Genomic DNA, 21,053 nt, shown 5'->3' on the forward strand with positions numbered 1-21,053 from the left:
TTTTTGCCTTTTCTTTCTCCTAGAATGTGTTTCCAACAGTCCTGCATATTTTCTTTTAAATAGATAGCAAACATTCATCCTAGTGTTTTAGAATCTTTAACCTTTAAAAGTTTTTGTAAGAGTAATGGGAAGTGCTTTGAACTTCAGTGTAGTCAGTCTAGTCCTTGATGCTCTGCGAAAGGCAGAGTCATGGTGGTTTAACTTTTACAATGGTGTGGGCCAGGTGCCACTTGTAGACGCTTTCAGGGAAGGAAGAAGGGGTAAAACCTAAAGTTATTCAACCCTCCTTCAGTGGAGCAGTCCAAGTCCTTGCTCTGGTGCATGTGTCTGACTTTTTATCCATGCATGATGAATTCATCTGCACTAATGCAGGAAGCATGGGGCTTTGAGTGGCAGATACATCCATGTGTGTATTGGTCAGGCATACATGTGCAAGGAGTCAGGCAGTATTAGGAAACACAAAAGTTTGCAGCTCTCAACAGCGAATTCTTTGCTGTTGGCAGTTCATGGCTGTTCTGGACAACGTATGCCTTAGTAGGGAGTATTATTTTTGTTAAACAAACTGCGTATTAATTCAATGGCTATCTAAAATTATGTCAAGGTTGAAGTAAAAGCTCTCCCAAGTAGGAAACACTATGTAAAGACCACTTGACCTAATGGAGAAGAAGATGGTGTGGATAAACAGTGTGTTTCTGACCCCAAACACACAGGAAGTCCACCAAAGGTGGAAGCAAGAACAGACAGCCTGCAAGGAATGCAGAAGACACTGTGCCTGAATGCACAGAGATGATATTAGTAAATACAAAACCCTGATGGATTTTCAGGTAGTGAGGAATGTGAAGCTCTGCAGGAATGGATTCTGTAGGTACACAGCAGAAGAAGTAAGGCTAGAGGAAAATGAGATTCCACAGTTTAGTGTGGAGATGTGGAAAAAGGTGAGCTATTTAATGTTATTTTTGTTTGATGAATAAGAATGAGGAAGGAATGCCTCATCAGGAACCAACATAAACGTGTCCACAGTGTACCCACTTTACTTGAATATTTCTACCTATAGCCTTTTTTGATTATCAAAGTAGTGAGAAGGCAGGTTGGTACAATCACTGGCTGAGTTCTGTTCGTCATAGCATTTCATGCTCTCTTCTCTGATACATTGCTTCCATTCATACTTATGCTAAAATGAGAAACTCCATACATAATATTCTTAACTGTTTTCCTAAGCCAGTGTCTCCTGTAGGGTCAAAATACGTTGAATGAGCAATGTCAGCATAAGAAAGCTGTAGAATGTGATACTTTCTTTTTTATTTTTCCTAGATAACAAGTGTAAAAGGATACTTTAAATTGTAAGAAAGACAAAAAGAAAAGTTAGTGTGGGATCTTGTACTGCACAGTTTTAATTTGAAGGAAGAAAATAGCTGACAGCCATTCTTACTGTTTTATTACATTATGATAGCAGAAGTTTTTTTGTTTTTTTAATATACTGAAATACTGTCCTGGATTACATTAAAAAATGGGCTGCATTTCTTAGAAATGAAAGTCAGTAAAAATGTCATCAGCTTCATTTTGAAAACCTTCTTGTTGACAAGATACTTAAATAGAAGCATCTATCATGTTTTTTTTCTTACGCATTAGATTACTAGGTACAAAGTCAAAACAGATCACAAGGGCAGCTTTTTGTTGGATTTGAGACAGCCTAAGGAAAATATTAAAGTATGTTCTAAGTGCAGGTTGTCAACTGACTTAAAAGTATGTCTTTTAGATGAAGCTTTTTCCAACCAAGTCTTGCATCACGATTTTACTGTCTTATTTTTTGTAAGGATGCAGAATAAGCCATTTTCACTTTCTAAAAAAATAGGGCTTGGACATGAGACTTCATCCCTTTTCTGAATTTTGTGTATTTTCATTGTTTATTTTAATAAAGAGGCAACCTTTGCAATAATATTAAAAAAAACCCTAATGCATATCGTATGCCTTTATGGGAAAATTGACCAGTGGCGGCAAAACAAACCACTTACTATTAATCAAAACTATGACAGAAGTGTCAGCTTGTTTCGGCACTTATTTTGAAAATATTATGTGCATTTAAAATAGATACTTTTTTTGTTGTTGACTTCTTTCATCATCCCAACGTGCATTTCTCTTTTCTGAACCAACGTGGGCCTTTTCTTAACTGTCTCCATAATTCATTAGAACCTGAAAAAGAAAATAACATTTCTGTAAGTACTACATACTTTTCCTTTGTATTTTGATCATCCTATGCTGAGGTATAGTAGTCTTCAAGATCAGATGATTCTTGTGAGATCTCTGAGGCAATAATTCTTATTAATTTCTTGCTATATACTAGGTTTTTGTACTTAATTTATTGTGGAGAAGTGAAGAATAATACGCAGTAAATAGTGAATCTACATAGTATGGTGGGTCAGTATTAAACTATCTAAATCCTTAATCAGCTATCCTTTTTTGTCCTCTTTCTTCTGAAGAAATTTTCCATAGAAATTAGATCTTTTGTTCTTCGCAAATAGGAATTCTTCTTTAATATTGTGGTAATGGTTTTATTCCTATCTCTTCTAATTGAAGGGTTTGTGGTGGGAGGGGGGAAGAAATTGGAGATTACTGTAAGTATCTTTATAGTCCCTTGGAAATTAATTAATTCAGAATAGTGATTGCAGCTGCTATGACTTCTTATTCCAACTGATGCTTTTGTGTGTTAAATCTTATTTCTCCCATGGCTACCTCATGCATTAAAAAAAAAAAAAAAAGATTAAGTCTGTTTGGGAATGTAATGCTAATGTGAATATGACTTCAGTGCTGGACAGACATATTGGCACTTTTATTTGAGTGAGGATTTAGTGAGCACATGGATGAACCGTAAGAGGAAGAATATTGGTACCTTTAGGAGGTGAAAGTCATGCCTTGCAAATTAGTGGGAGTTCTTTGAAGGATTAAATGCGTAGTAGATATTGTTGATTGACTCTGTATATTGTTTTATATTAAAAAGAAGAAATTATCCAGCTTTCACCAAAGCCTCTAGAGGTTTTATGTGGTTTTAGTTTGGTTTTTCTTTTTTAAAAGCTGTTCACGAATATGAAGTTTCTTCTTTTAGTCGTAGAATTAAATATAGTAAGCAAAAGAGAAGACTAGATGCTTGGCTTTTGTGGTGTTGGAAAGCTAACAGTGGAGTTTTTTACAGATCAGTACTGGAAATGATTCAGCAAAGTGAATGAATGACAGAGCTTGATGATTCCAGAATTTCAGGGTAGTGATGATACTAATACTAAAACTAAAAAATACTGCAGAACTGATCTAATGGGCAATGAAATGAGTGATGTAATTCAGTGTTGATAAATGCTAAGTAGTTGTGGTGGTGGTGAGAATTATATTTCCAGTAGTTCATTATTAGTGGATTGAAAGAAATTGGCTTTTGCTGATACCACTAGGAGGCGGATATCAGAGTTACCACAGATACCTGTGAAAATGCTAGATTACTCTTCCTTGTCTTCAGACAGAAAAGTCTTCCTATTAAAATTAATTACTTTACTGTATACTGCATAAATTATCTTTGTATATGTAAAAACGAACCAAATAAACTAGTAAAAGTATAAAGAAGAGTGTCAAGAATGATCAAGATATGGCACAGCATCTATATAAGATGTAACAAAATTGGTAGAGGATTCACCAGGATACAAGGTGAACTACTGATGTTGGGCTTTTACACAATTCACGTATTTGTCCTGGATATATTTTGTGTACGAATATTTTGCTGAGGAGGTTTTAACAGCCAGTTTGAAAATCTGCATATACTAAAAGCAAAACCTTTTTTCGTGTTTTGTTACAATTTCTTCTTTCCACCTTTACTCCTCACCCTGGGCAAATCAGGTGACAGATTTGTCTTGCTGAAGTTTCAAGATCTCTAGGAAAGGACTAAAACTAACTCATGTTTCTCTCCATGGAGCTTGAAGAAAGGACTGGAGGAGGAGTAATTTTCCTGGAGACATTGCATGCTGAGTAAAGGAATGGAAACAAGAAGTTCTGGTTTTTTTGCTTGGTGTCTACTCTTTGAACTCTTGTGCCCTCTGGAAGCAGACAAAGAGATTGTGCATATGGGGTCTGTGTATTCACGTGCTTCAGCTTCACACTGCGTCTCTCCGGGTTCTTTTGTCCTCACTATTTGTTTCGTGATTCCGCGTCTTATTTCAAACCCGAGGGTAGCGGGGGGGTGGGGGTGGGGGGGTATTACGCGGATTGCACCCATTTGTCAGTAACTATTTTCTTGTTTGGGAATGCTGTGAGCATCCAGCACGTCCTTTCGCTGGCGGGTTCGGTGGCGCCTCGCTGGCTCTCGGTGCTGCCGGGCGGGAGCGGCGGGGAGCGGGGGAGCCGCGCCTGGGGTGCCCCGCGCCCTCTCCTGGCAGGTAGCTCTGCGTTCCTGCCGCTGTCCTAAAGCCGCGCTGCTGGCAGCCGCCGGCCCCGCTGGCAGCCGCGCCGAATACCACGGATAGTAACTCAAAACTCGGGGCGCTTCCAGCCGACACAGGGCTGCCTGGAAATATGTTAACCCTCAGATCGCATGTGGTTGTTATTTTAATATTAAGAAAGCACTGTGGAACAAATTGTGTCAGTACAATGAAATTACTGATTGCATTACAGTGCAAGTGAACACAGACATTCAGAACAAAGGGATGTTTGAAGAAAAATGAATACTCAAATAGTGGCAGTTTTTGGCGTAATGCTTGCTGTGCTTCTTAGCTTGTTCTACTACTCCTGTTTTGTCATTTTTATATGCTTGTAATTGTAGTTTACTTGCATAATACCTTTTGCTTCTGAAATTGTCACAAGATTACAGACTTGCTAATTGCTTTCTGTATGCTATCATGAAAACAGTGACTGCTCTCTGAATGTGACTACTGAATCAGATGTGATCCTCCAAAATAAAACAATTCATTTAATCTAATTGACAGAAGAAAATGCCAAGTTCACAGTGTTCATCTCAGTAGACTGATGTAATTGCTGGCATTTGACTTGCATACCTCTTGAAATACTAAATTAGTTTATAAACGTGGCAGAAAAGAGCATTCTATACTTGCCAAATAAAGTTTGGGTATTTTACAAGAGCTCAAACAATTAGCCATGTTGAGTGTTCTTTTGGGGAGTTGTTTTTTTCATTTTGTTTTGTTATTAAAGAATGAATAAGTAGTCTTTCCCTCAGCTGCATGTTCTGCTTTTAGAAAAGGTTATGTAGCATAGAAGAATGAGGGTATTTAGCTAGAGGAAAGTAACCATTTGTGCAAAACTGTGTTCACAGGAATATGCTGTAGTTCTTTTAGCTGGGTATTTTTGTAACTTTATTTTCCAGAGAGCAATAAACCCAGAAAATTTTAAAATTTTGTATTATGAAACTTAGTAGTTGAAAATTCACAGGTTGACACTGAACTTCACTTGGATCTAAACTGAGACAGCAATGCTGCAGACATTTAGTAATGTTTAAAATTGGTGCCAGCAAAAACCTGACACCAGTGTAGTTTACAAAAAGAACAATTGCTAGAGAAGTTCCCCTTGAAGTAGGTTCTTACATTCCCAATGATTAACTGCAATTTTGGAGTACTCTTTTTATTTTCTTACATGTTAAGAATAGTTAATTCCCATGAAAATCAATTGTCCTATGTTTCTCTAAAGTGAGGTGGTTCTCAAATTTCTGATTTTTTTGGGAAGTTGTATGCTGATAATTTCCTCTAGTGACATCTTTGGTTTTGTTATTTTAAAATATGAATGAAATTTTACAGTTTTTTCCTTAATCTGTTTTGTGGTATCTCTCTCCAAGTTGTTATTAATTCAAGAAGGTTGAAAATTAATGATTTCAAGAAAGATTACTTTTTTTTTGAGAGAGAGGTCTTATATTAAAGTCAGAGACTAGTTAAAACAACATAAAATTCAATAAAACTTTTGAAAATATAAGGCAGTTGATAAAACATGCAAAGTTATTAAAAATACATTAAATGTCTTTGGTGCGTACTTCAGGAAAATTAGAAACTGTAGAAGCATTTCTTCTTATGATTTTCTTGCTCTTTGTAATACAGACCCTAGACAATTTATAAATTAAAAACTTCTTAATTACTTTCAAACATCATAATAGTCTCAAACCCAAGTGATACAGGGGAATGTATTTAAATTATAATTCTCTTAACCTGTCTCCAATTAGAGAGCAAATGTCTTCATTTCTACTGGATAAAACCTCTGTTTCCAGTATGTGATGATACAGAACCAAGTCATCCAGTCAGGTTGCCAGTAAAAGCTTTGTTGGCTACACCAGTCAAACAAACTAACAAAAAAAAAAATTCATGGAATATATTTTTAATTACGCTTTTGCTTTCCTGTAGTTGTCTGTGCTTTATGACACAGGTTTGTATGGTAAAACTTCACTTCCATGGAGAGCTACATCTCAACATACATATATTTTTGGACATTTATCAGACTTGCTGCATTGGCTGGAAGCTTAGCAAAGGCTAACTTCTTGAAGTTATTTATTAAAAGAATGTGTTGTTTCTGAATATGTGCAAACTTCCAAAATAGTATTTATTCAAGCACTATTACATTTTTATTTGAAATTTGTTGGTACATGTATCTCTTTGGTAGTGAGAAGCACACACAACATGCAGAGTATTGCTAGTTGGAAAGACATTCCTACCCCCATTGTAATGTGGCATTTAATTTTCTTAGAATAAAGAGTATGTTAGTAATATGCTGATTTGTTTTGTTTATATTAATTTTGAGCACACCATACCTCAACAGACAGTGTTTACTTCATCACTGTATTACATTATATTAGATTAAAAGGTCTTCCCAAACACGTGCACCCCACAGTGGTTAGTTACTATTTTCTATGGTCTCTTACCACACAGTAGAGTCCTGTGTTTTTTAAAAAGATTTACATGTTAGCACCACCTAGATTTTGTGTCCATCTGTAATTTAAAAAGCAAGAATTTATGCCAGTGGGTCACCAAAGAAATCATGAAAATAACTCCCAAAATTAGATTCCTTTATTTTTTCTATCTGAAAGGTGTAGGCCCTGGCATAAAGTGTGTGCAAACACTGAAAATCCTAATGTTGTCTTGCCAGGAAGAATGGCAAGTAATACTGAATGAGGCAGAGAGATCTTTACCTTAGTGTGAGTAAATTAGGTATACCTTGTCTTTTATTTATTTTCCTAAGGACTTTGTAGATGTTTCTGTCTTTTACAAGTATTAAAAATAAATGGATTTAATAGCATTTTATTTAAATCCAGCATGGACTGTGTCTTAGTAGTTACAGCAAGGCCCTTCCCTATGTTGTATGAGTGGATTGTGGTAAGTAACAGAGGGGACATGAAGTTTCCCAGCACATCCTCTGCCCTGAGCCCCAAGTGTGATTCACCCAAGAACTTCGAGAACCAGTACCCATTTGAGCTGCCTGGGCCAGCGAGTGAGCCGTTGCTTTCAGGATGGGTGAGTGCAGGTTTTTTCCCAATGGTTTAAAGAAAAAAACTGGAAAGTTTTCAGCACGAAGATGCATATGCATTTACTAGATTCGTGAAGGGTTATAGTATTCTTAACAAGTGACTTGGCAGTCTTCATAATTTTCTGGACATAGTCAGCTTCAGACCTATGACAGGGATGGGCCTAACAACACCAGCCTGGACTTTCTGTCAATTGAACCTACCTCTCATGAGACTGTTACTGGCCCCCACTGGATTCTCACCTGTGGGTTGAAAACCTCACTCCTTCTCAGCAGGAAACTCTTGGTAAATGTGTAATGCTTTCACATCCACATATATGTCTGCTGCAAAAGGAGGCAATGACGGGTCTTTTTAGAATTGCTTTAGAAATTCAATGAATCCAACATCTTAATGGTGTTCCAATCTATTTCTTAGCACCAAGTAAAATAAATTGAGCACTTGCATCATTTAGGGATTCTCATGTTGTCATTCAGCCAGGGGGGATAAATTGTTATTGGGAATTGTCACAGTCAGCAAAACAGGAAATCATTAAAACAAATGTGAATTCTCAGGTGGGAAATGCTTTACTGCAGAAGGTGCAGTTGCAAACAAGTAGGAAGTGTTCTGAGTTTACCTCTCATCAGGGTACAGTTAGGAAAATTTGGGACAAATCAGTAGGCCTCTCTGGAAGGATTTTATGTAATTTACAGGCCGTGGATAAAGATGAGAGTGACCTGGATTGCCCAGATTCGATTGAGGAAAAAACTAAAGCCAAATGGAAGATGAAATTTCCAGGGCTAAGGCTACAGACTCTTTGTCTAGGATTAAACCTCTCTTCTTCTGTGTGGTATTACCAAGAGAGAAACTGCCTTCCATTTTATTCCTGTTTTAAAAGTTGTGGTTAAAAAATGAGAGCAAATACAGAAAATACTTAGAGACCTTACATATCTTTAAGCTTTTGTTCTGTGGCAGATGAAGTTCATGACATCTAATTACTCAGAAGAGAGCTTGAGAGGTGTTTTACTAATAGTTCATAAAGACTGGCAGTAAGTCAGGCAGCTACTTGGAAGTGCTTAGCTTTTTCTGTGGTAAAATTACATAGGGATTTTGTAATAAAGCAGGTATGTCAATGTAGCACTGATTTGTTTAATAAACTTGCTAATAAGCTTAAGCCACACTTAACTAGACAATGTCATATTTTACTTACCAGATCAAATTTTTTGTTTTTCTGTTTATTAATTTTATCTAAATTCCTCTCCTGGTAGTACTCTCTTATTTTGTTTGCATATCTAATAAAATGGGGACTTGAGGGAGATAGAAGTTTTTTATTTATTTATTTAATTTTTTTATATAGGCAGAGTGCTATTTACTTTGGTGTGGTGGTCCGCTAACATGACTTACACTGAAAATTCTTGTGTGCGTATTTAGGTCACAGCTATTCACAAAGCATTTGGACTTACAAACTGCTGGGAGAAGAAAGTATTATTTTTCTTCATAATCAGTTTGATAATAATCAGTTACAGCACTGCATTTCTGGAAAACATGCCTTTATAACTTAAATTTGTGCTCTTATAATGGATTTAGTTTCCTTTCAGAAGCTGGATAAGCTTTCAGGTGAGCCATGGCTGATTTATTTTGCTACTTTGAATAAATCCTATTTTTGTGTATTTTCACAATGGTAATGCTTACCCACAAGTCTAAGACTGCTTTTGTTCTGAATGACTAAAATACTGAATCTCTAAAGACTTAGAGGAGCAAATTGGTTGTGACAAGAAGATATACAGGGATTAAATTGTAGGCAAAAAAAGCTGAAAATGTGTTCTGGAATTTTTTGTCTTACACCTTTCTCCTCACTAAGCAACCTTGAAAGATGACAGAAAGTAGCAAAATCAGACTGAATGCTGTGGGAAAATATAAAAAACTTTGTAAGAAAGTAGTCTGAACTACATATTTAAGTGTAAAAATTGTGTTTTAAAAGCTGACAGTGTATTAATAGGTAGCAAACTATAGCTGAGATTTCATCATGAATATTTTGGTAAGGGTGTTCTGTTTCTATTTTATATACCTTGATTCTATTACTTATTTTTTGTACAAGTTTCACCATTTTAAGATTAAAGTCATCTTTTCATATGGAAGGGCTTAAAACTTGCACAGCTAAGAAAATGTGAAAAAATAATGATGAAAAATAATGAATTTTAGGATAAAGGTAAACAAAAAATACTAGTCAAAACAAAATTGAAATTGTGTCATTTAGTCTGAGGACTGCTAAATTGCTTCCACAGGCTACTGGCAAACTTTGGGTTTTTTTCTGAGTCATCTAAAGCTGCCTGAGACAGCATAGTTGGGAATACCTTTTGTATGAAAAACCTTGCATTTCTGAAATGTGTTGAAGCCTCATTTGACAGCGAATTTTTTTTGTTTTTGCTGTCTTCCAAAGGCTATTCAGTAAATTACATTTCCATGCCTTTTTGGTTAGAACCTCTATCTTACTCAGTATCACTTGGATAAAGTCTCATCTGAGCAGCCACAATCAATATAAGCATGAAATCCTATTTTCACATACCATTTACGCTTGACATACTTCTCTTCAACAATCTTGTCTTTTTTGTGTAAGACAGTTACGGCTTATTAAAAATAAAAATTAAATAAAAAGTATCTCCCAACATTGCTGTTCTAAGTTTCTGTAAGTGCTTGGGGTGAGCTTGCTGCCTGCTGTACTCTGTTCAGAGATGAGTGCCTGCCCCACAACTATCCTTTCCTGTGCCCCAGTGCTCACTTTTCCCAGCCCAGGCCAGTCTTTGCCCACCCATAGTTACATTTTCTATAAATTTGGTGTTTCACTGTAACTTTGTACGCAATGTTGGCTTCATGTGCTATTACTGTTTCAGTTACCTTGGTATCTAGCAAGTTGTCCACCCCAAAGTCTGCCCTGTATTCCATCTTTCCATAGAGCTTGTCTGGTTTTTGTGTAACTCTGCCCTAATGGTCTGTGCAGCCATTCTGCAGCTTCTTGCATTATCTATCACAACCAGCAGTTTTCTTATGTCCAGTAGTTTTTCGCGTCCTCTTTATTCATCCAAATCTCAGGCCAAGGCCTCGTCATCTGCCTGCAGCCCTGACAGGATCCAGCTGTCTGACAGGTCAGTTCTTCTGACATTGCTCCACTGCCCACTAGAACAGCTGCCTGGGCAGTGAATGCTAGGATGAGCATTGGTCCCCACATGGCTGGAAAAGCTGAGTCAGGCTGGTCCTACTGCTGCCACTCCTTTGCCACCTCCTTCCAGTGTCATCTTGGCATTCCAGTGGCCATTGTGGGCTCCTCCAAGGTGTCAGGACAGACAGCTGCACCATCATGCTTTGTGTCACATATATCAGCCTACAGAGAGTCTTTCCTTGCTTGTGTCCCTGTCTCCAAAGGACTTCATGACAGAAGGTGAGATAGGGGTGCAGTTTGTAAGTAGAAGAAAATGATCTCTTCCATTGTTTACTACCCATTATCCATCAATGTGCCAGCATTTGCCAGCTAGAGCACTAATGACAGTAGTGCCAGCAGTGTGTTATCTCTAGTAGTTGTCTCTCTCCCAGAAGTGAAAACATGGTCAGTCTGCAGGGGAGGAGGGTCTCCTGATCTGTACAGTTTATCATCCCTCCGTAGGCAGTCAGTGTCAACACCTTACTTATAAGGTTTTGGCTTGGGGTATTTTAGACATTTGAGAAAATAGGGATGATTTTCAAGGAGAAAGAGTGTGTGCATTGGTTGGTAGGAGGCCTTTGTCTGTATTTCCCTAATCTGGGATTATTGCGGTTTGTATACTTCATAAAGTAGCATATTTGTCTTGTTTCCTCTTAACTTTTGTATTCCTTGTTCACTGGAACATAGTTTCTCTCTTGAAAACCAACTGGCACAGGTTATGACACCAAGTATTAATTCAATTTGAGAAAGCAACTACTGTCTGTGAGACCTTCTAACCATTCTCTTTCTACGGTTCTGTGATCTGGGAAGGGATATCCTGTGGCCAGAGGGCCCTTGCTGATGCCTGTGAGGTGAGTGTGTGCATCTGCCTGCTAGTGACTTGCTACCAGCCAGCAAGTAAGGGGCCCATGAGAGGGCTATGGACCCTGACAAAGGGGTATGAGATGGACAGAGAGATATACTGTGCTGATGGACAGAGAGATCTACTGAGGGATCCACGAGTGCTTATGTCTTTGTGCATGTTGAAGCATGCTCTCAGTAGTGAACTTCAGTCCTGGTTAGAAAAGAAGAGGTCTTGGCTGGCTTTACTGAAGTTCATGTGAGTCCTGAGGCTGCTACATGCTGCATAGCTGAGCTTCAATACTGGTTTAACCTGTCAATAAGAAAGCAACTGCTACATCTATGGACCTGCGACAGACACCTCTGGATCTCTGGACACACTAGGCTGGGCTGCTGCAGCATCGGGCAGGAGGAATCCGTGGAATGGTCTCAGAGATGCTGGAGGGACATCCATTTATAACATCCGTTAGCACAATTGGAAAGTGGGTTCCATAATAGATATTCAATACTAAGGTTTTCCTTGTGAGTCAGATGCATCTCAAAGTTGAGAAAAATGTGCTGGGAAAAATTCTACTATCACCTTTGTCTATTTTATTTTCTGTTTCTGACCATTAATAGACACAGACTAAACATGTATTTATTACAGTAACTTGACTCAAGTGACTACGTTTACAAAACCAAGGTTCTGTGGAAGAATATTTAAGTAAAAAATGCTTAGTTTGCCTTAAATCCAGGAGAAGTGAAGGACATAATTTATAAATTTGGGATTTAAGCCTGAACAGAAGGTTCTTGGCCTCATTTTGTATCCTAGGCATTTCAGTGTGGCTTTCATGACTTCACATTCCAAAGTGTAATTCATTCTCCAGTATTATTCATGATTCTGCAATGTCTTGAGAATTCTGTAATATTGTCATATCAAAATTAAACTTCTGACATTCTCATGGAGGGATCGCTGAAGTTTGTCTGTCTCTGCCCTGAACCCTGTTGCTGCATTTAAATCCTAAGGAGACAGGAAATAGGCCGTTTTATTTGGAATGAAGATCATAGGAATTATCTTTTTCGGTTGTTCTTGTTTAATAAACCAACAGCTTGATTTAATGAATAATTTGGGGTTCCAGAGCTTCATTCGTAACCCCAGCCTCCTATGTGACAGTAAGCATGTCACTTAACCAATGTGTCCTGCTTTCACTATCTGTGAAATACTTCAGAAAGTCATGGAAAACTGAATCATAGGTCTTTTCCATCTCTGTTGGGTCATCCAACTGTTCATCTGCCAGTAGAACATTGTTTCCAGCATCCACCAGTGTTTTTCCAGTGTGGGTCCTGTCCTCTAAGTCATTGGGCTTCCACTAGTACTTTTGGGAGATGATTTTGCAGCATTCTAGATCTCATTGTCAGGAAGCTCTTCTGAAATTCACAAAATGAGATTTCATTGTTGTTGTTGCTAATTTAACTAAGTTCTATTACTTTTTTTCCATACTAGATAATTGTTTACAATTTTAAGACATACACATTTCATGCAACACCCTAAAGGTCTAGATAAATTGCAAATCTCTGTGAAGTATCTTATCTATACATAAGGTTTTGAGATGCAAGGTATGACCTCTTTTATAAGAAGGTAAGATACTTGGTTCTTCCTGAAATTGTGTGTATGGAAGTGTACAGACTGCTCCAGATTTATGACAGAAAAGGGATAGAATATGGAACTTAACAGTGGAGTTAAAATGAAGGTACTGGGATACGTTTCAAGAATGCTTAAGCAGGCAAAGAAAGAAATTAACAAATACAATGTAGTTGTTGAACATGAAAAGGTATGTGAATAATTAAGTTACTTTGTCCAGAATTTTAACTTTTCAAACTGTGTGAACATTATTTGGGTCTGGCATAAGAGGAGTTAAACTGCTTTTAAAATGGCCATCTGGGAAACAACTGCTATGTAACATGAGTTTTTTTGTTGCACAGTCCTAGGAGGAAAATAACGTTCAATTAATTCAGTTGATGAGGTTAATAGAGCATTTTGTAATACAACCTATATACCTACATAAAGCATGTGTCTTAAAACAGCAAGAAATCTGTCGTGGGGGCATGTTTCTTAAAATATTCAGCTTTTAACAAAATGTACTTGTCCAGGATTTTCATTCCTCTATTTCAGCTGCCAGTACAAATGCTTAAGTCCAGGAATGCAAACTCTATATTCAGTCAGTCTCTTTAGAAAAAAGATAATATTTTTTAATCTCAGCATCCTTTTCATTGTCTTTAATGTATGTATTCATTTACATTGATAAGTTCTGATGTAACTTCATCAGAAGATAAGTTGGGAATTTGAGGCCTTCCAAAGTTTCTTTGTAGTACAACAATATGGGCAATTGACATACTTCTGCGAATAAAACCTCCTATCTGCATACTTTGCTGTTGAAAAATCCCTCTCGCCTTCAGCACTTTTGTGTACAGTCAGATTAGGTATAAGGTAGTGTTTTGGAAAGGTCAGTCACTATAAATGTAGTGTTAACATACACACCAAAAAATTCACCATAAAACAAACTGGTTTTCTTCCTTTAAGAGATTAGGTAGGTGCCATGGTTAGAATGTTTAGAAGGAAGGTGAACCCTAGAAAGACTTCATAAAATCTGATCATAAGAAGAATAAACTTATCTTTCTTCTACAGGAAATAAAACCAGATGAAGTTACCAGACTTGCTCTTAGGACAGAAGTTAATTTTGAAAGTGTCTGCAAAAAGGTAAGACTTGCTGGGTTTTGTTTTCCTTCCCCTGCTTCTCTGGGTGTGGAAAGGTGCATGTGTGGGTGCAAGCAGGTGAATTTGACACAGTATGTTCTGTTTGTTATGTTGTATCTTCATTGTAGATCTTCCTTTTCTGGGGAGGTTTATCCACTGGGACATATCTACAGGAAAATAAATAGCTGTCTAGTATGAATTGTCAGTAGTCTGTTGGGCTAGTCCCTAGTAATTGGAACAGAATACCAGGAAGCATAGTAGTGATTTCTTAGTCTTTATAAATAGATTTGTTTTGTTTATATAGTATATATACATGGTTCAATTAGTGTAAATAATCCCAGTAAGCTTTCAGCAACTGTTGGTATAAAGTTCTCAATACTTTCAAATGCAGAGAGAAGTTGCCACATCTAAACAAAACGTGACAAACATTAGTTTGAAATAAAGGTGAAATTCTAACACCACTGTGGCTCATTCATTTCAGTGTAATGTTTCCCTTGAAGCCTGCTGATGGTACAGTATCAAATTTTAACTGCCTAACTAGTGATGTCTGTAGGAGGTGAAATGAAGACATAGAAGTGCAAAGATGCTCGTTGAAATGAGCAGCTGAGGCTGAGACCAGTACCATTTCAAAGAACATGTTACATTATTGATACCAGAAAGCAATTCTGAGTTTAAAAATGTCAATACATGAAGTTTTATGGATCTTTGCACTTTATCCTTAATTCCTATAGGTGGTCCACTGAGGAAGGCTGAAACCTGAAATGTTCATAGTTCACAGGCTAAGTTTTAATGTGGAATTGGGTCATTTACTCCTGTAATGGCATCATTAGTTTGTAATATAACTCTGCTGTTGCATATTACAGTCATGTGTGATGTAGTTCAGTTATTAGCGTAGTGTGCAGAAAGTTTTCCAATGTTTTATGTCAGCAAAATTAATAGGGAAGAAAGTTAATGGGAAAATTTCGATTTCTGGAGAAGTGTTTGGGTAGAAACATCTTAACTGTTTTTCCTTCTCTGAATGATAGAAGAGAGTAAGGAAAAGGTCACAGATGCACTGACATGAAACTAAAAAGCTTTCTTCTTTTAAATTTATGTGACCAAGATTTTCCAGTGTGAAGATGAGGTAGAAACAGGTTACTGTAATGTGAGAAATGGGGCAGACGTGAAGATTTTGAATGTGTGAGGATGTGTGGAGAGGGATTTCATTCTTGAAGAGGGATGCTAAATTCAAACAGTGACATTTTGTCACTTCACCATAGGAGATTCTTCTGCCAAGATTTCAAATTCATCAGGCTTATGCTGATTTAATAAAGTGAAGGAGCACCAAAATGCAATTATAGATGCTATTTTTTAAAGGAGTTTGTAGGTTTACGGTTGGAATTTTATTTTCTAAGATAGCAATTTTATTGAGAAGTATGCTGAAGGAATATAGTTAATCTTACTTTCACCCCATTGCTTTTTATATATTCATAGTCATGACTGATGGTGTGCTTCTCATATTTACTTAAAGTCTTAAAATAGGCTTTAATTTAGCTCTTATTCGTGAAAATATGTAGTGCAGGTATCTTCATGGAATTGTTTTGGGGTTTCAATCTGTTGTTGTTTCTGTTACTTTCTGCTGCTGGTCCTGTTTTTCGGGGGAATGGAAGTCTGTTAATCTTACACTTTTTAGTGGGTAGAACTTAAATTTCATATCAAGCTGATGGATGGATGCTGATGGTTTTTTAAACCTGTAGAGGGTTTTAACTTCACTGCAGAAGAAAAGTTTGTACAATTGTGTGACAAGTGGTGGCTGTGCCATCATAACTTCATTGGTTGCTTTTGGTTGGCCATAGTCAGTATTTTATTTCTTATTTTCCCACAGTTAATCATTAAACATACAGTAAAAAAAACCCCCTGATTTTCTATCCTTAGCATTATTCTGTAGTCTCATGACATACGGACCACTTGGTTTACCTTTTCATTAACATGAGTTTCAAAATATTTGAACAAAAACATCCTGTGGCTGTTTTCATTTTCAGAATAGGTTTGTTTTCATTGACAAAAGGCAATCTGCTTTTAATTCACTGTGGAATGCTGGATATTAGTTTTGCATAGTGGTCACGTAGTCAAGATACTTTTTTAATTGCTTCTCCTCACTGAGCTTTTTATGTTCCATTACTGGTTCCCAACATTTTTCAGAGTAAGTTAACCATACTTTTCTATTTTAAAAGAGTTTGCATATATTTCAATCAAGTACAATAAAATTATGCTAATCGTTTAGCAAGTGGCAATTAACTGGGAGTTCCTATGATTTAGATTTCAATGTGGCAGTATTGATAATAAACAGATCAGATTTATCTAGTTGCAGGGTTGGCAAGAGTCACCAGCCCCATCACACAAGGCTTTTTATAAAAGCATTACAAGAAGCAGCAGGTGAACAATTCGTTGTGCATGCCTGCTGAAATATTTTTTACCCGCTTGAATATTGCTGCAGCTGGCACCATTGCTACCAACAGGTGATAAATCTATTTGTAAAAATTGTAATAAATGTTACCATGCAAATTTGACTATGCTTTATATTGTTGGTTCTATTTACAGGTGTTGAAAAACAGAACCTGTATTTTGTAGGTTTTCCCCAAGTCCCTGTTCACTTTTTGTACTATGCACTGTCTACCACAAATATATTTTACAGACATTAGTAAAATTAGAAAAACACTTCATGCAGCTCATATTTTCAACTCACATTTTCAGCTGTGGTGGCGTTTTGAACTGTTGCACACAGTATATATTCCTGCAGTGGATGGGAAGCTTGATTCATCAGTGTTGTGCTCCAGGACACTGAAGTTATAAACTGAAAGTTAACCCTGATGATGCTGTTCATTAGGAGCAGAAAACTGAACTGAGCACTGGCAGAGTCTTAACTGTTATATTCAACTTGTTGCTAAGATAGATTTAGGGTAATTCAGATAGGTGAAGATAGGCTGAATAAATAAGTTAATATGTATTAATGTTTTTCCAGTATTAGAAAATTATGTTTATAATCTGGGCTGTTTCCTCAGGAAAAGAGGATGTTGGTCCACCTGCAAACACATTCGTCATAACCACAGTTGATTTTGTTGCCTTTGCTAACAGACGTTGTGTAGCTTTCTGTAGCATCTCATTTAGCTTCCAATAAGTCTTTCGTGTGTAGCACATGAAAAGAAAAATCCCTGTGCCTTAAGCACTTGAGAATGACAGAATTCCAGCATAATGGAATTATGGAACTCTGCTACGAACGGTGATACATCATCTTGCCTTAAGTCAAATTAATTCTTATATTTTCTAAAGAATAAACTTTATGTGTTTCAAAATTCAGCAACTGTCTACTTTGGGGAGCAGATTGAAACAGAAATTACTATTGTATTTTACTTTGAGTGAAGAATAGACTACCAGTATACATTATTATGAGAGATTGGATTGAGCACGTTTCTGACTTGCAGAACAAGCATTCACAGATGATAAATACCACCTATATTTTTTGCTTCCAGATGCAATCTTCACATAACCTTAGGGGCATAGTATTCACTTCTTTTACATTGATCTTTAATCTGTGGTCCTTGAGAAGAATGCCACCTTTTCCTATTATGTCTTGTATTTCCACCCATTGCTCAAATCCTGTTCTGTTTCAATCATGCAGATGCTTGTCTGCAAAGAGGATTCTGCACAGAAAATTTTGAGTATATTATGATCCTCAGAGGTTTTTTTGGGCCACATCCCTCTGAATTTTAAGATTACTGAAAAGCTTGCCACAGTTTCTACATGTGTAGAAAAGAAACATAGAAGAAATGTTTGGTAGGTCAGAAATGCAAGTCATTAGTAGCTGCCTTGTTTTTTGTTTCCTCCTTAATTTAAGGTCTGGCAAGCTTATCTTGGATTACTTCATATACAGAAACTAACTTTGTCTTGTTTGGAATTTAAAAGGAATTCAAAGACTTTAGAAACAGGATCTCAGGCAGCTCATGAACAGCCATAGGCAGTCATGCCGGGATTTAACTAAGCAGCAGGGTAGGGTACACAGTATGAGTTTGATCATTTAAAATCTAAGCTGCCTGATGAGGACAACTCGGCTTAACATAATTTTGGAGTGTTGACATTGGGCATCTGTTAAAAATACCTGCTCCAGAAGCCACACAGCACTAAAGACTGATACATTACTCTTAGGAGTTCTGGGGTGAGTGAATTTAATATCTATGGCACTTTGCCTATATGGCTTAAATGAACTTGGGATGGAGGAACCAACCAAAATACTAACAGTTATATGAAAGGGTTTTCTGTGATTTATCAAACAGGACTTTGATTTATTCACATGTGAGAAGAACATTTCTGTTTCGTGTCCCAAACTTCTTCTTGAATTCACTCAGTCTCTGGTGTGGGGCTAAGGAAGTCCTTGGGCAAAAAGGTAGAAAGGTAAAAATGAGAAAGAGCTATAAAGGTGTTCTTGCCCAGGACAGACAGGAAGAAGGAGGACAAAGTTACAGGGCTAAATACGTATTAACTTTAATTCTTTCAAAAAAGTGTTTCAGTCACATTATCAAAATAGCATTGTCAGATTCATGTCCTTTTTAAATTATGCAAGTGATGGCCTGAGATTAGTCTATCAATTCACAGCCTGTCATAAGTAAACAAAAAAAGAGCAAGGATAGAGTAGTCACAATTCTAATTTTGTTCTTCATTTTAGATTAATATTGAAAACGTTTTTCACATCAACAGTATGTGAAAGGCAGTTTATGAAAGGTTGCTAGCTTTGAGGCTTTAATTAACAGTGAGTAATTAATTTGAGCAGCGTCTGGGAATAACTCACTAGATGGACACAAGACATTGTCTTGCCAAACGAATACACAGGACACTGTCCTACTAAATACACTTATTTGTTAAGGAAATCTTGAAGTTAATACTCCTAGTACTTTTGAACTTTGTGGCAGGAAAAGAAAGATGTAATTTCTGAATCAAGTAGAATTTTTGATTAAACACATACATCTACAGAGGAAAAGTCATATCTGTATTTCCTAATTTTGAGAAATACAAAGGTTTCTCTTTTATCTGATAGTCCTAAATGTATGTTTGTGATCTTTGCCTTCATTTATTTTAAAAGTGTACTTCCTAGTAAAAATATCTAAACAAACCCCTCTGCATGCACTGTAGATTTAATCTGAGGAAATGTATTAAATCATACAAATGGCCCCTAAAAAGGGTCTTCTGCATTTTAATTGGAGACTTGCTTCTAGCTTCAAAGGCTTTGGATCAGACATCGAATAGCTGCTGTCTTTTGTTTGGGGTTTGGAGGATTTTTCCACAACCTACTCCCTTCTCCTCCCCGCAGCCCTCTTGAAGAATTCTACTCATGACAGAAACATACTGATTAGGATAGATGTTATTATTGATGTAAAACCTCTGTTACTGCCTTTTACAATGGATTCTTATATACATGGATTTTTAACATTCCTTATGGAAATATTTTGTTTGCAGTACATAAACCATAAGGACAAGACAATTGTATGAATTAATTTTCTCTGTAATACTGATGTGATAGTCCATAAGTGTTGTATAATATGCTTATCATTAATACATTGCAATTTTGCAGTTTGATTTTGGCTATGTGGGGGCAAATGGCTGGTTTTTTGGAGGAACCCATGAAAAACTTCATTCTCCTTTTTGTCTAAGTTTTGGTTGTTACATTCCAGTGATTTAATAACCTACATGGATTTCATAGATAATCTCAATCTCACTCCCTGCCCACTTCTCTATAAGTATTAATCTTTGGAAACATTGTTATCTTATCTCATTTTGCTCCTGAAGAAATGTATTGCCTTACTAGGTACATGGTTGTTTCTGTTGTCCAACAATATGTTTATGCTGAAAACAGTAAAATAATAATACTCAATTTATTTTCCTACATGTTAAAATGTTACTTTCCGATCTTGTTTCAGTATGAAACAGTAGATATTCATTTGCATATCAGATGCCAGATAGACTTTTCTCTCTGTAATAGATGAATCAGTCAACGTTACATTTTTTGGATATGTGTTGTGTTAATTTAATAGTATAATTTCCCACATCACTGACTAAAATAATTGTCTTTATGCTGGGCATCGGTGTTACAGAATTGAATTCTTTTTGTACTGAGTATTTTTACTCAGTTTGAATGGAAGTTACACTAAATGTGTGAAGCCACAGTTTCCTGAGAATTTTCCATGTCAAACACCAGATGTTAGTGTTAAACAGTCTTCCTGAGAGTACTGATGAAGTGAAGAATTTTGCATTCAGTGATGAATATCACATTCAACTGTAAATACTTTGTCTGTGTGACTGATTGTTCTTTGTTTTCTTTTCCTGAAAGTTCATCATCTTCCAAATTTGGTCACTTGAACTCCAAGCTGTTTAGCATGGCCTTTATATATACCAGGCTATATTTTAGAGCCTAGAATCCATTACTGTGACTGTAACTGAAATTTTACGTCACTATAAGTGAAGTCTGTCAATTTTTGACAAATCTCTCTCCAATCTTCTCCCCACCTACTTGGCTTTGCAGTTGTCCATCTATCTGCTAGCCCAGCCAGTATCAATCCCTCCCCAGGCTTCCAGTGGGAGAGTACAGGGTTGTACTGGTTTCTGTCCATGTCATTCCCATCTTTGGTCAGCCATTCCTCCCCTGCACCACACTCTTCCCTTACTGTCTCTGGAACAGTCTGTAGACATCTTCTCCAGTTGCCCCTTCACATTCAAACTCGGCTGCCATACACACACCACTATACTGCCACTGTTTGAGAGCAAAGAGGGGGACTAGATCAAAGCTAGCATCA

General features: G+C 36.9%; 1 protein-coding gene across 2 annotated transcripts in view; it reads left to right on the forward strand.

Annotated features, from left to right (window-relative positions):
- Positions 1-21,053, forward strand: part of SRFBP1 (serum response factor binding protein 1) — a 73,981-nt gene that overhangs the window by 36,688 nt on the left and 16,240 nt on the right. For both annotated transcript variants that reach the window (XM_066181375.1, XM_066181376.1), the window contains one exon: positions 14,164-14,235. In XM_066181375.1, coding sequence (XP_066037472.1) covers positions 14,164-14,235 — 72 coding nt within the window. The remainder of the gene's footprint in view (positions 1-14,163; positions 14,236-21,053) is intronic.

This window comes from Chamaea fasciata, unplaced genomic scaffold, assembly GCF_029207755.1.
Source record: "Chamaea fasciata isolate MVZ Bird 193981 ecotype frontalis unplaced genomic scaffold, bChaFas1.0.hap1 SCAF_4, whole genome shotgun sequence".
Lineage (NCBI taxonomy): Eukaryota > Metazoa > Chordata > Aves > Passeriformes > Sylviidae > Chamaea > Chamaea fasciata.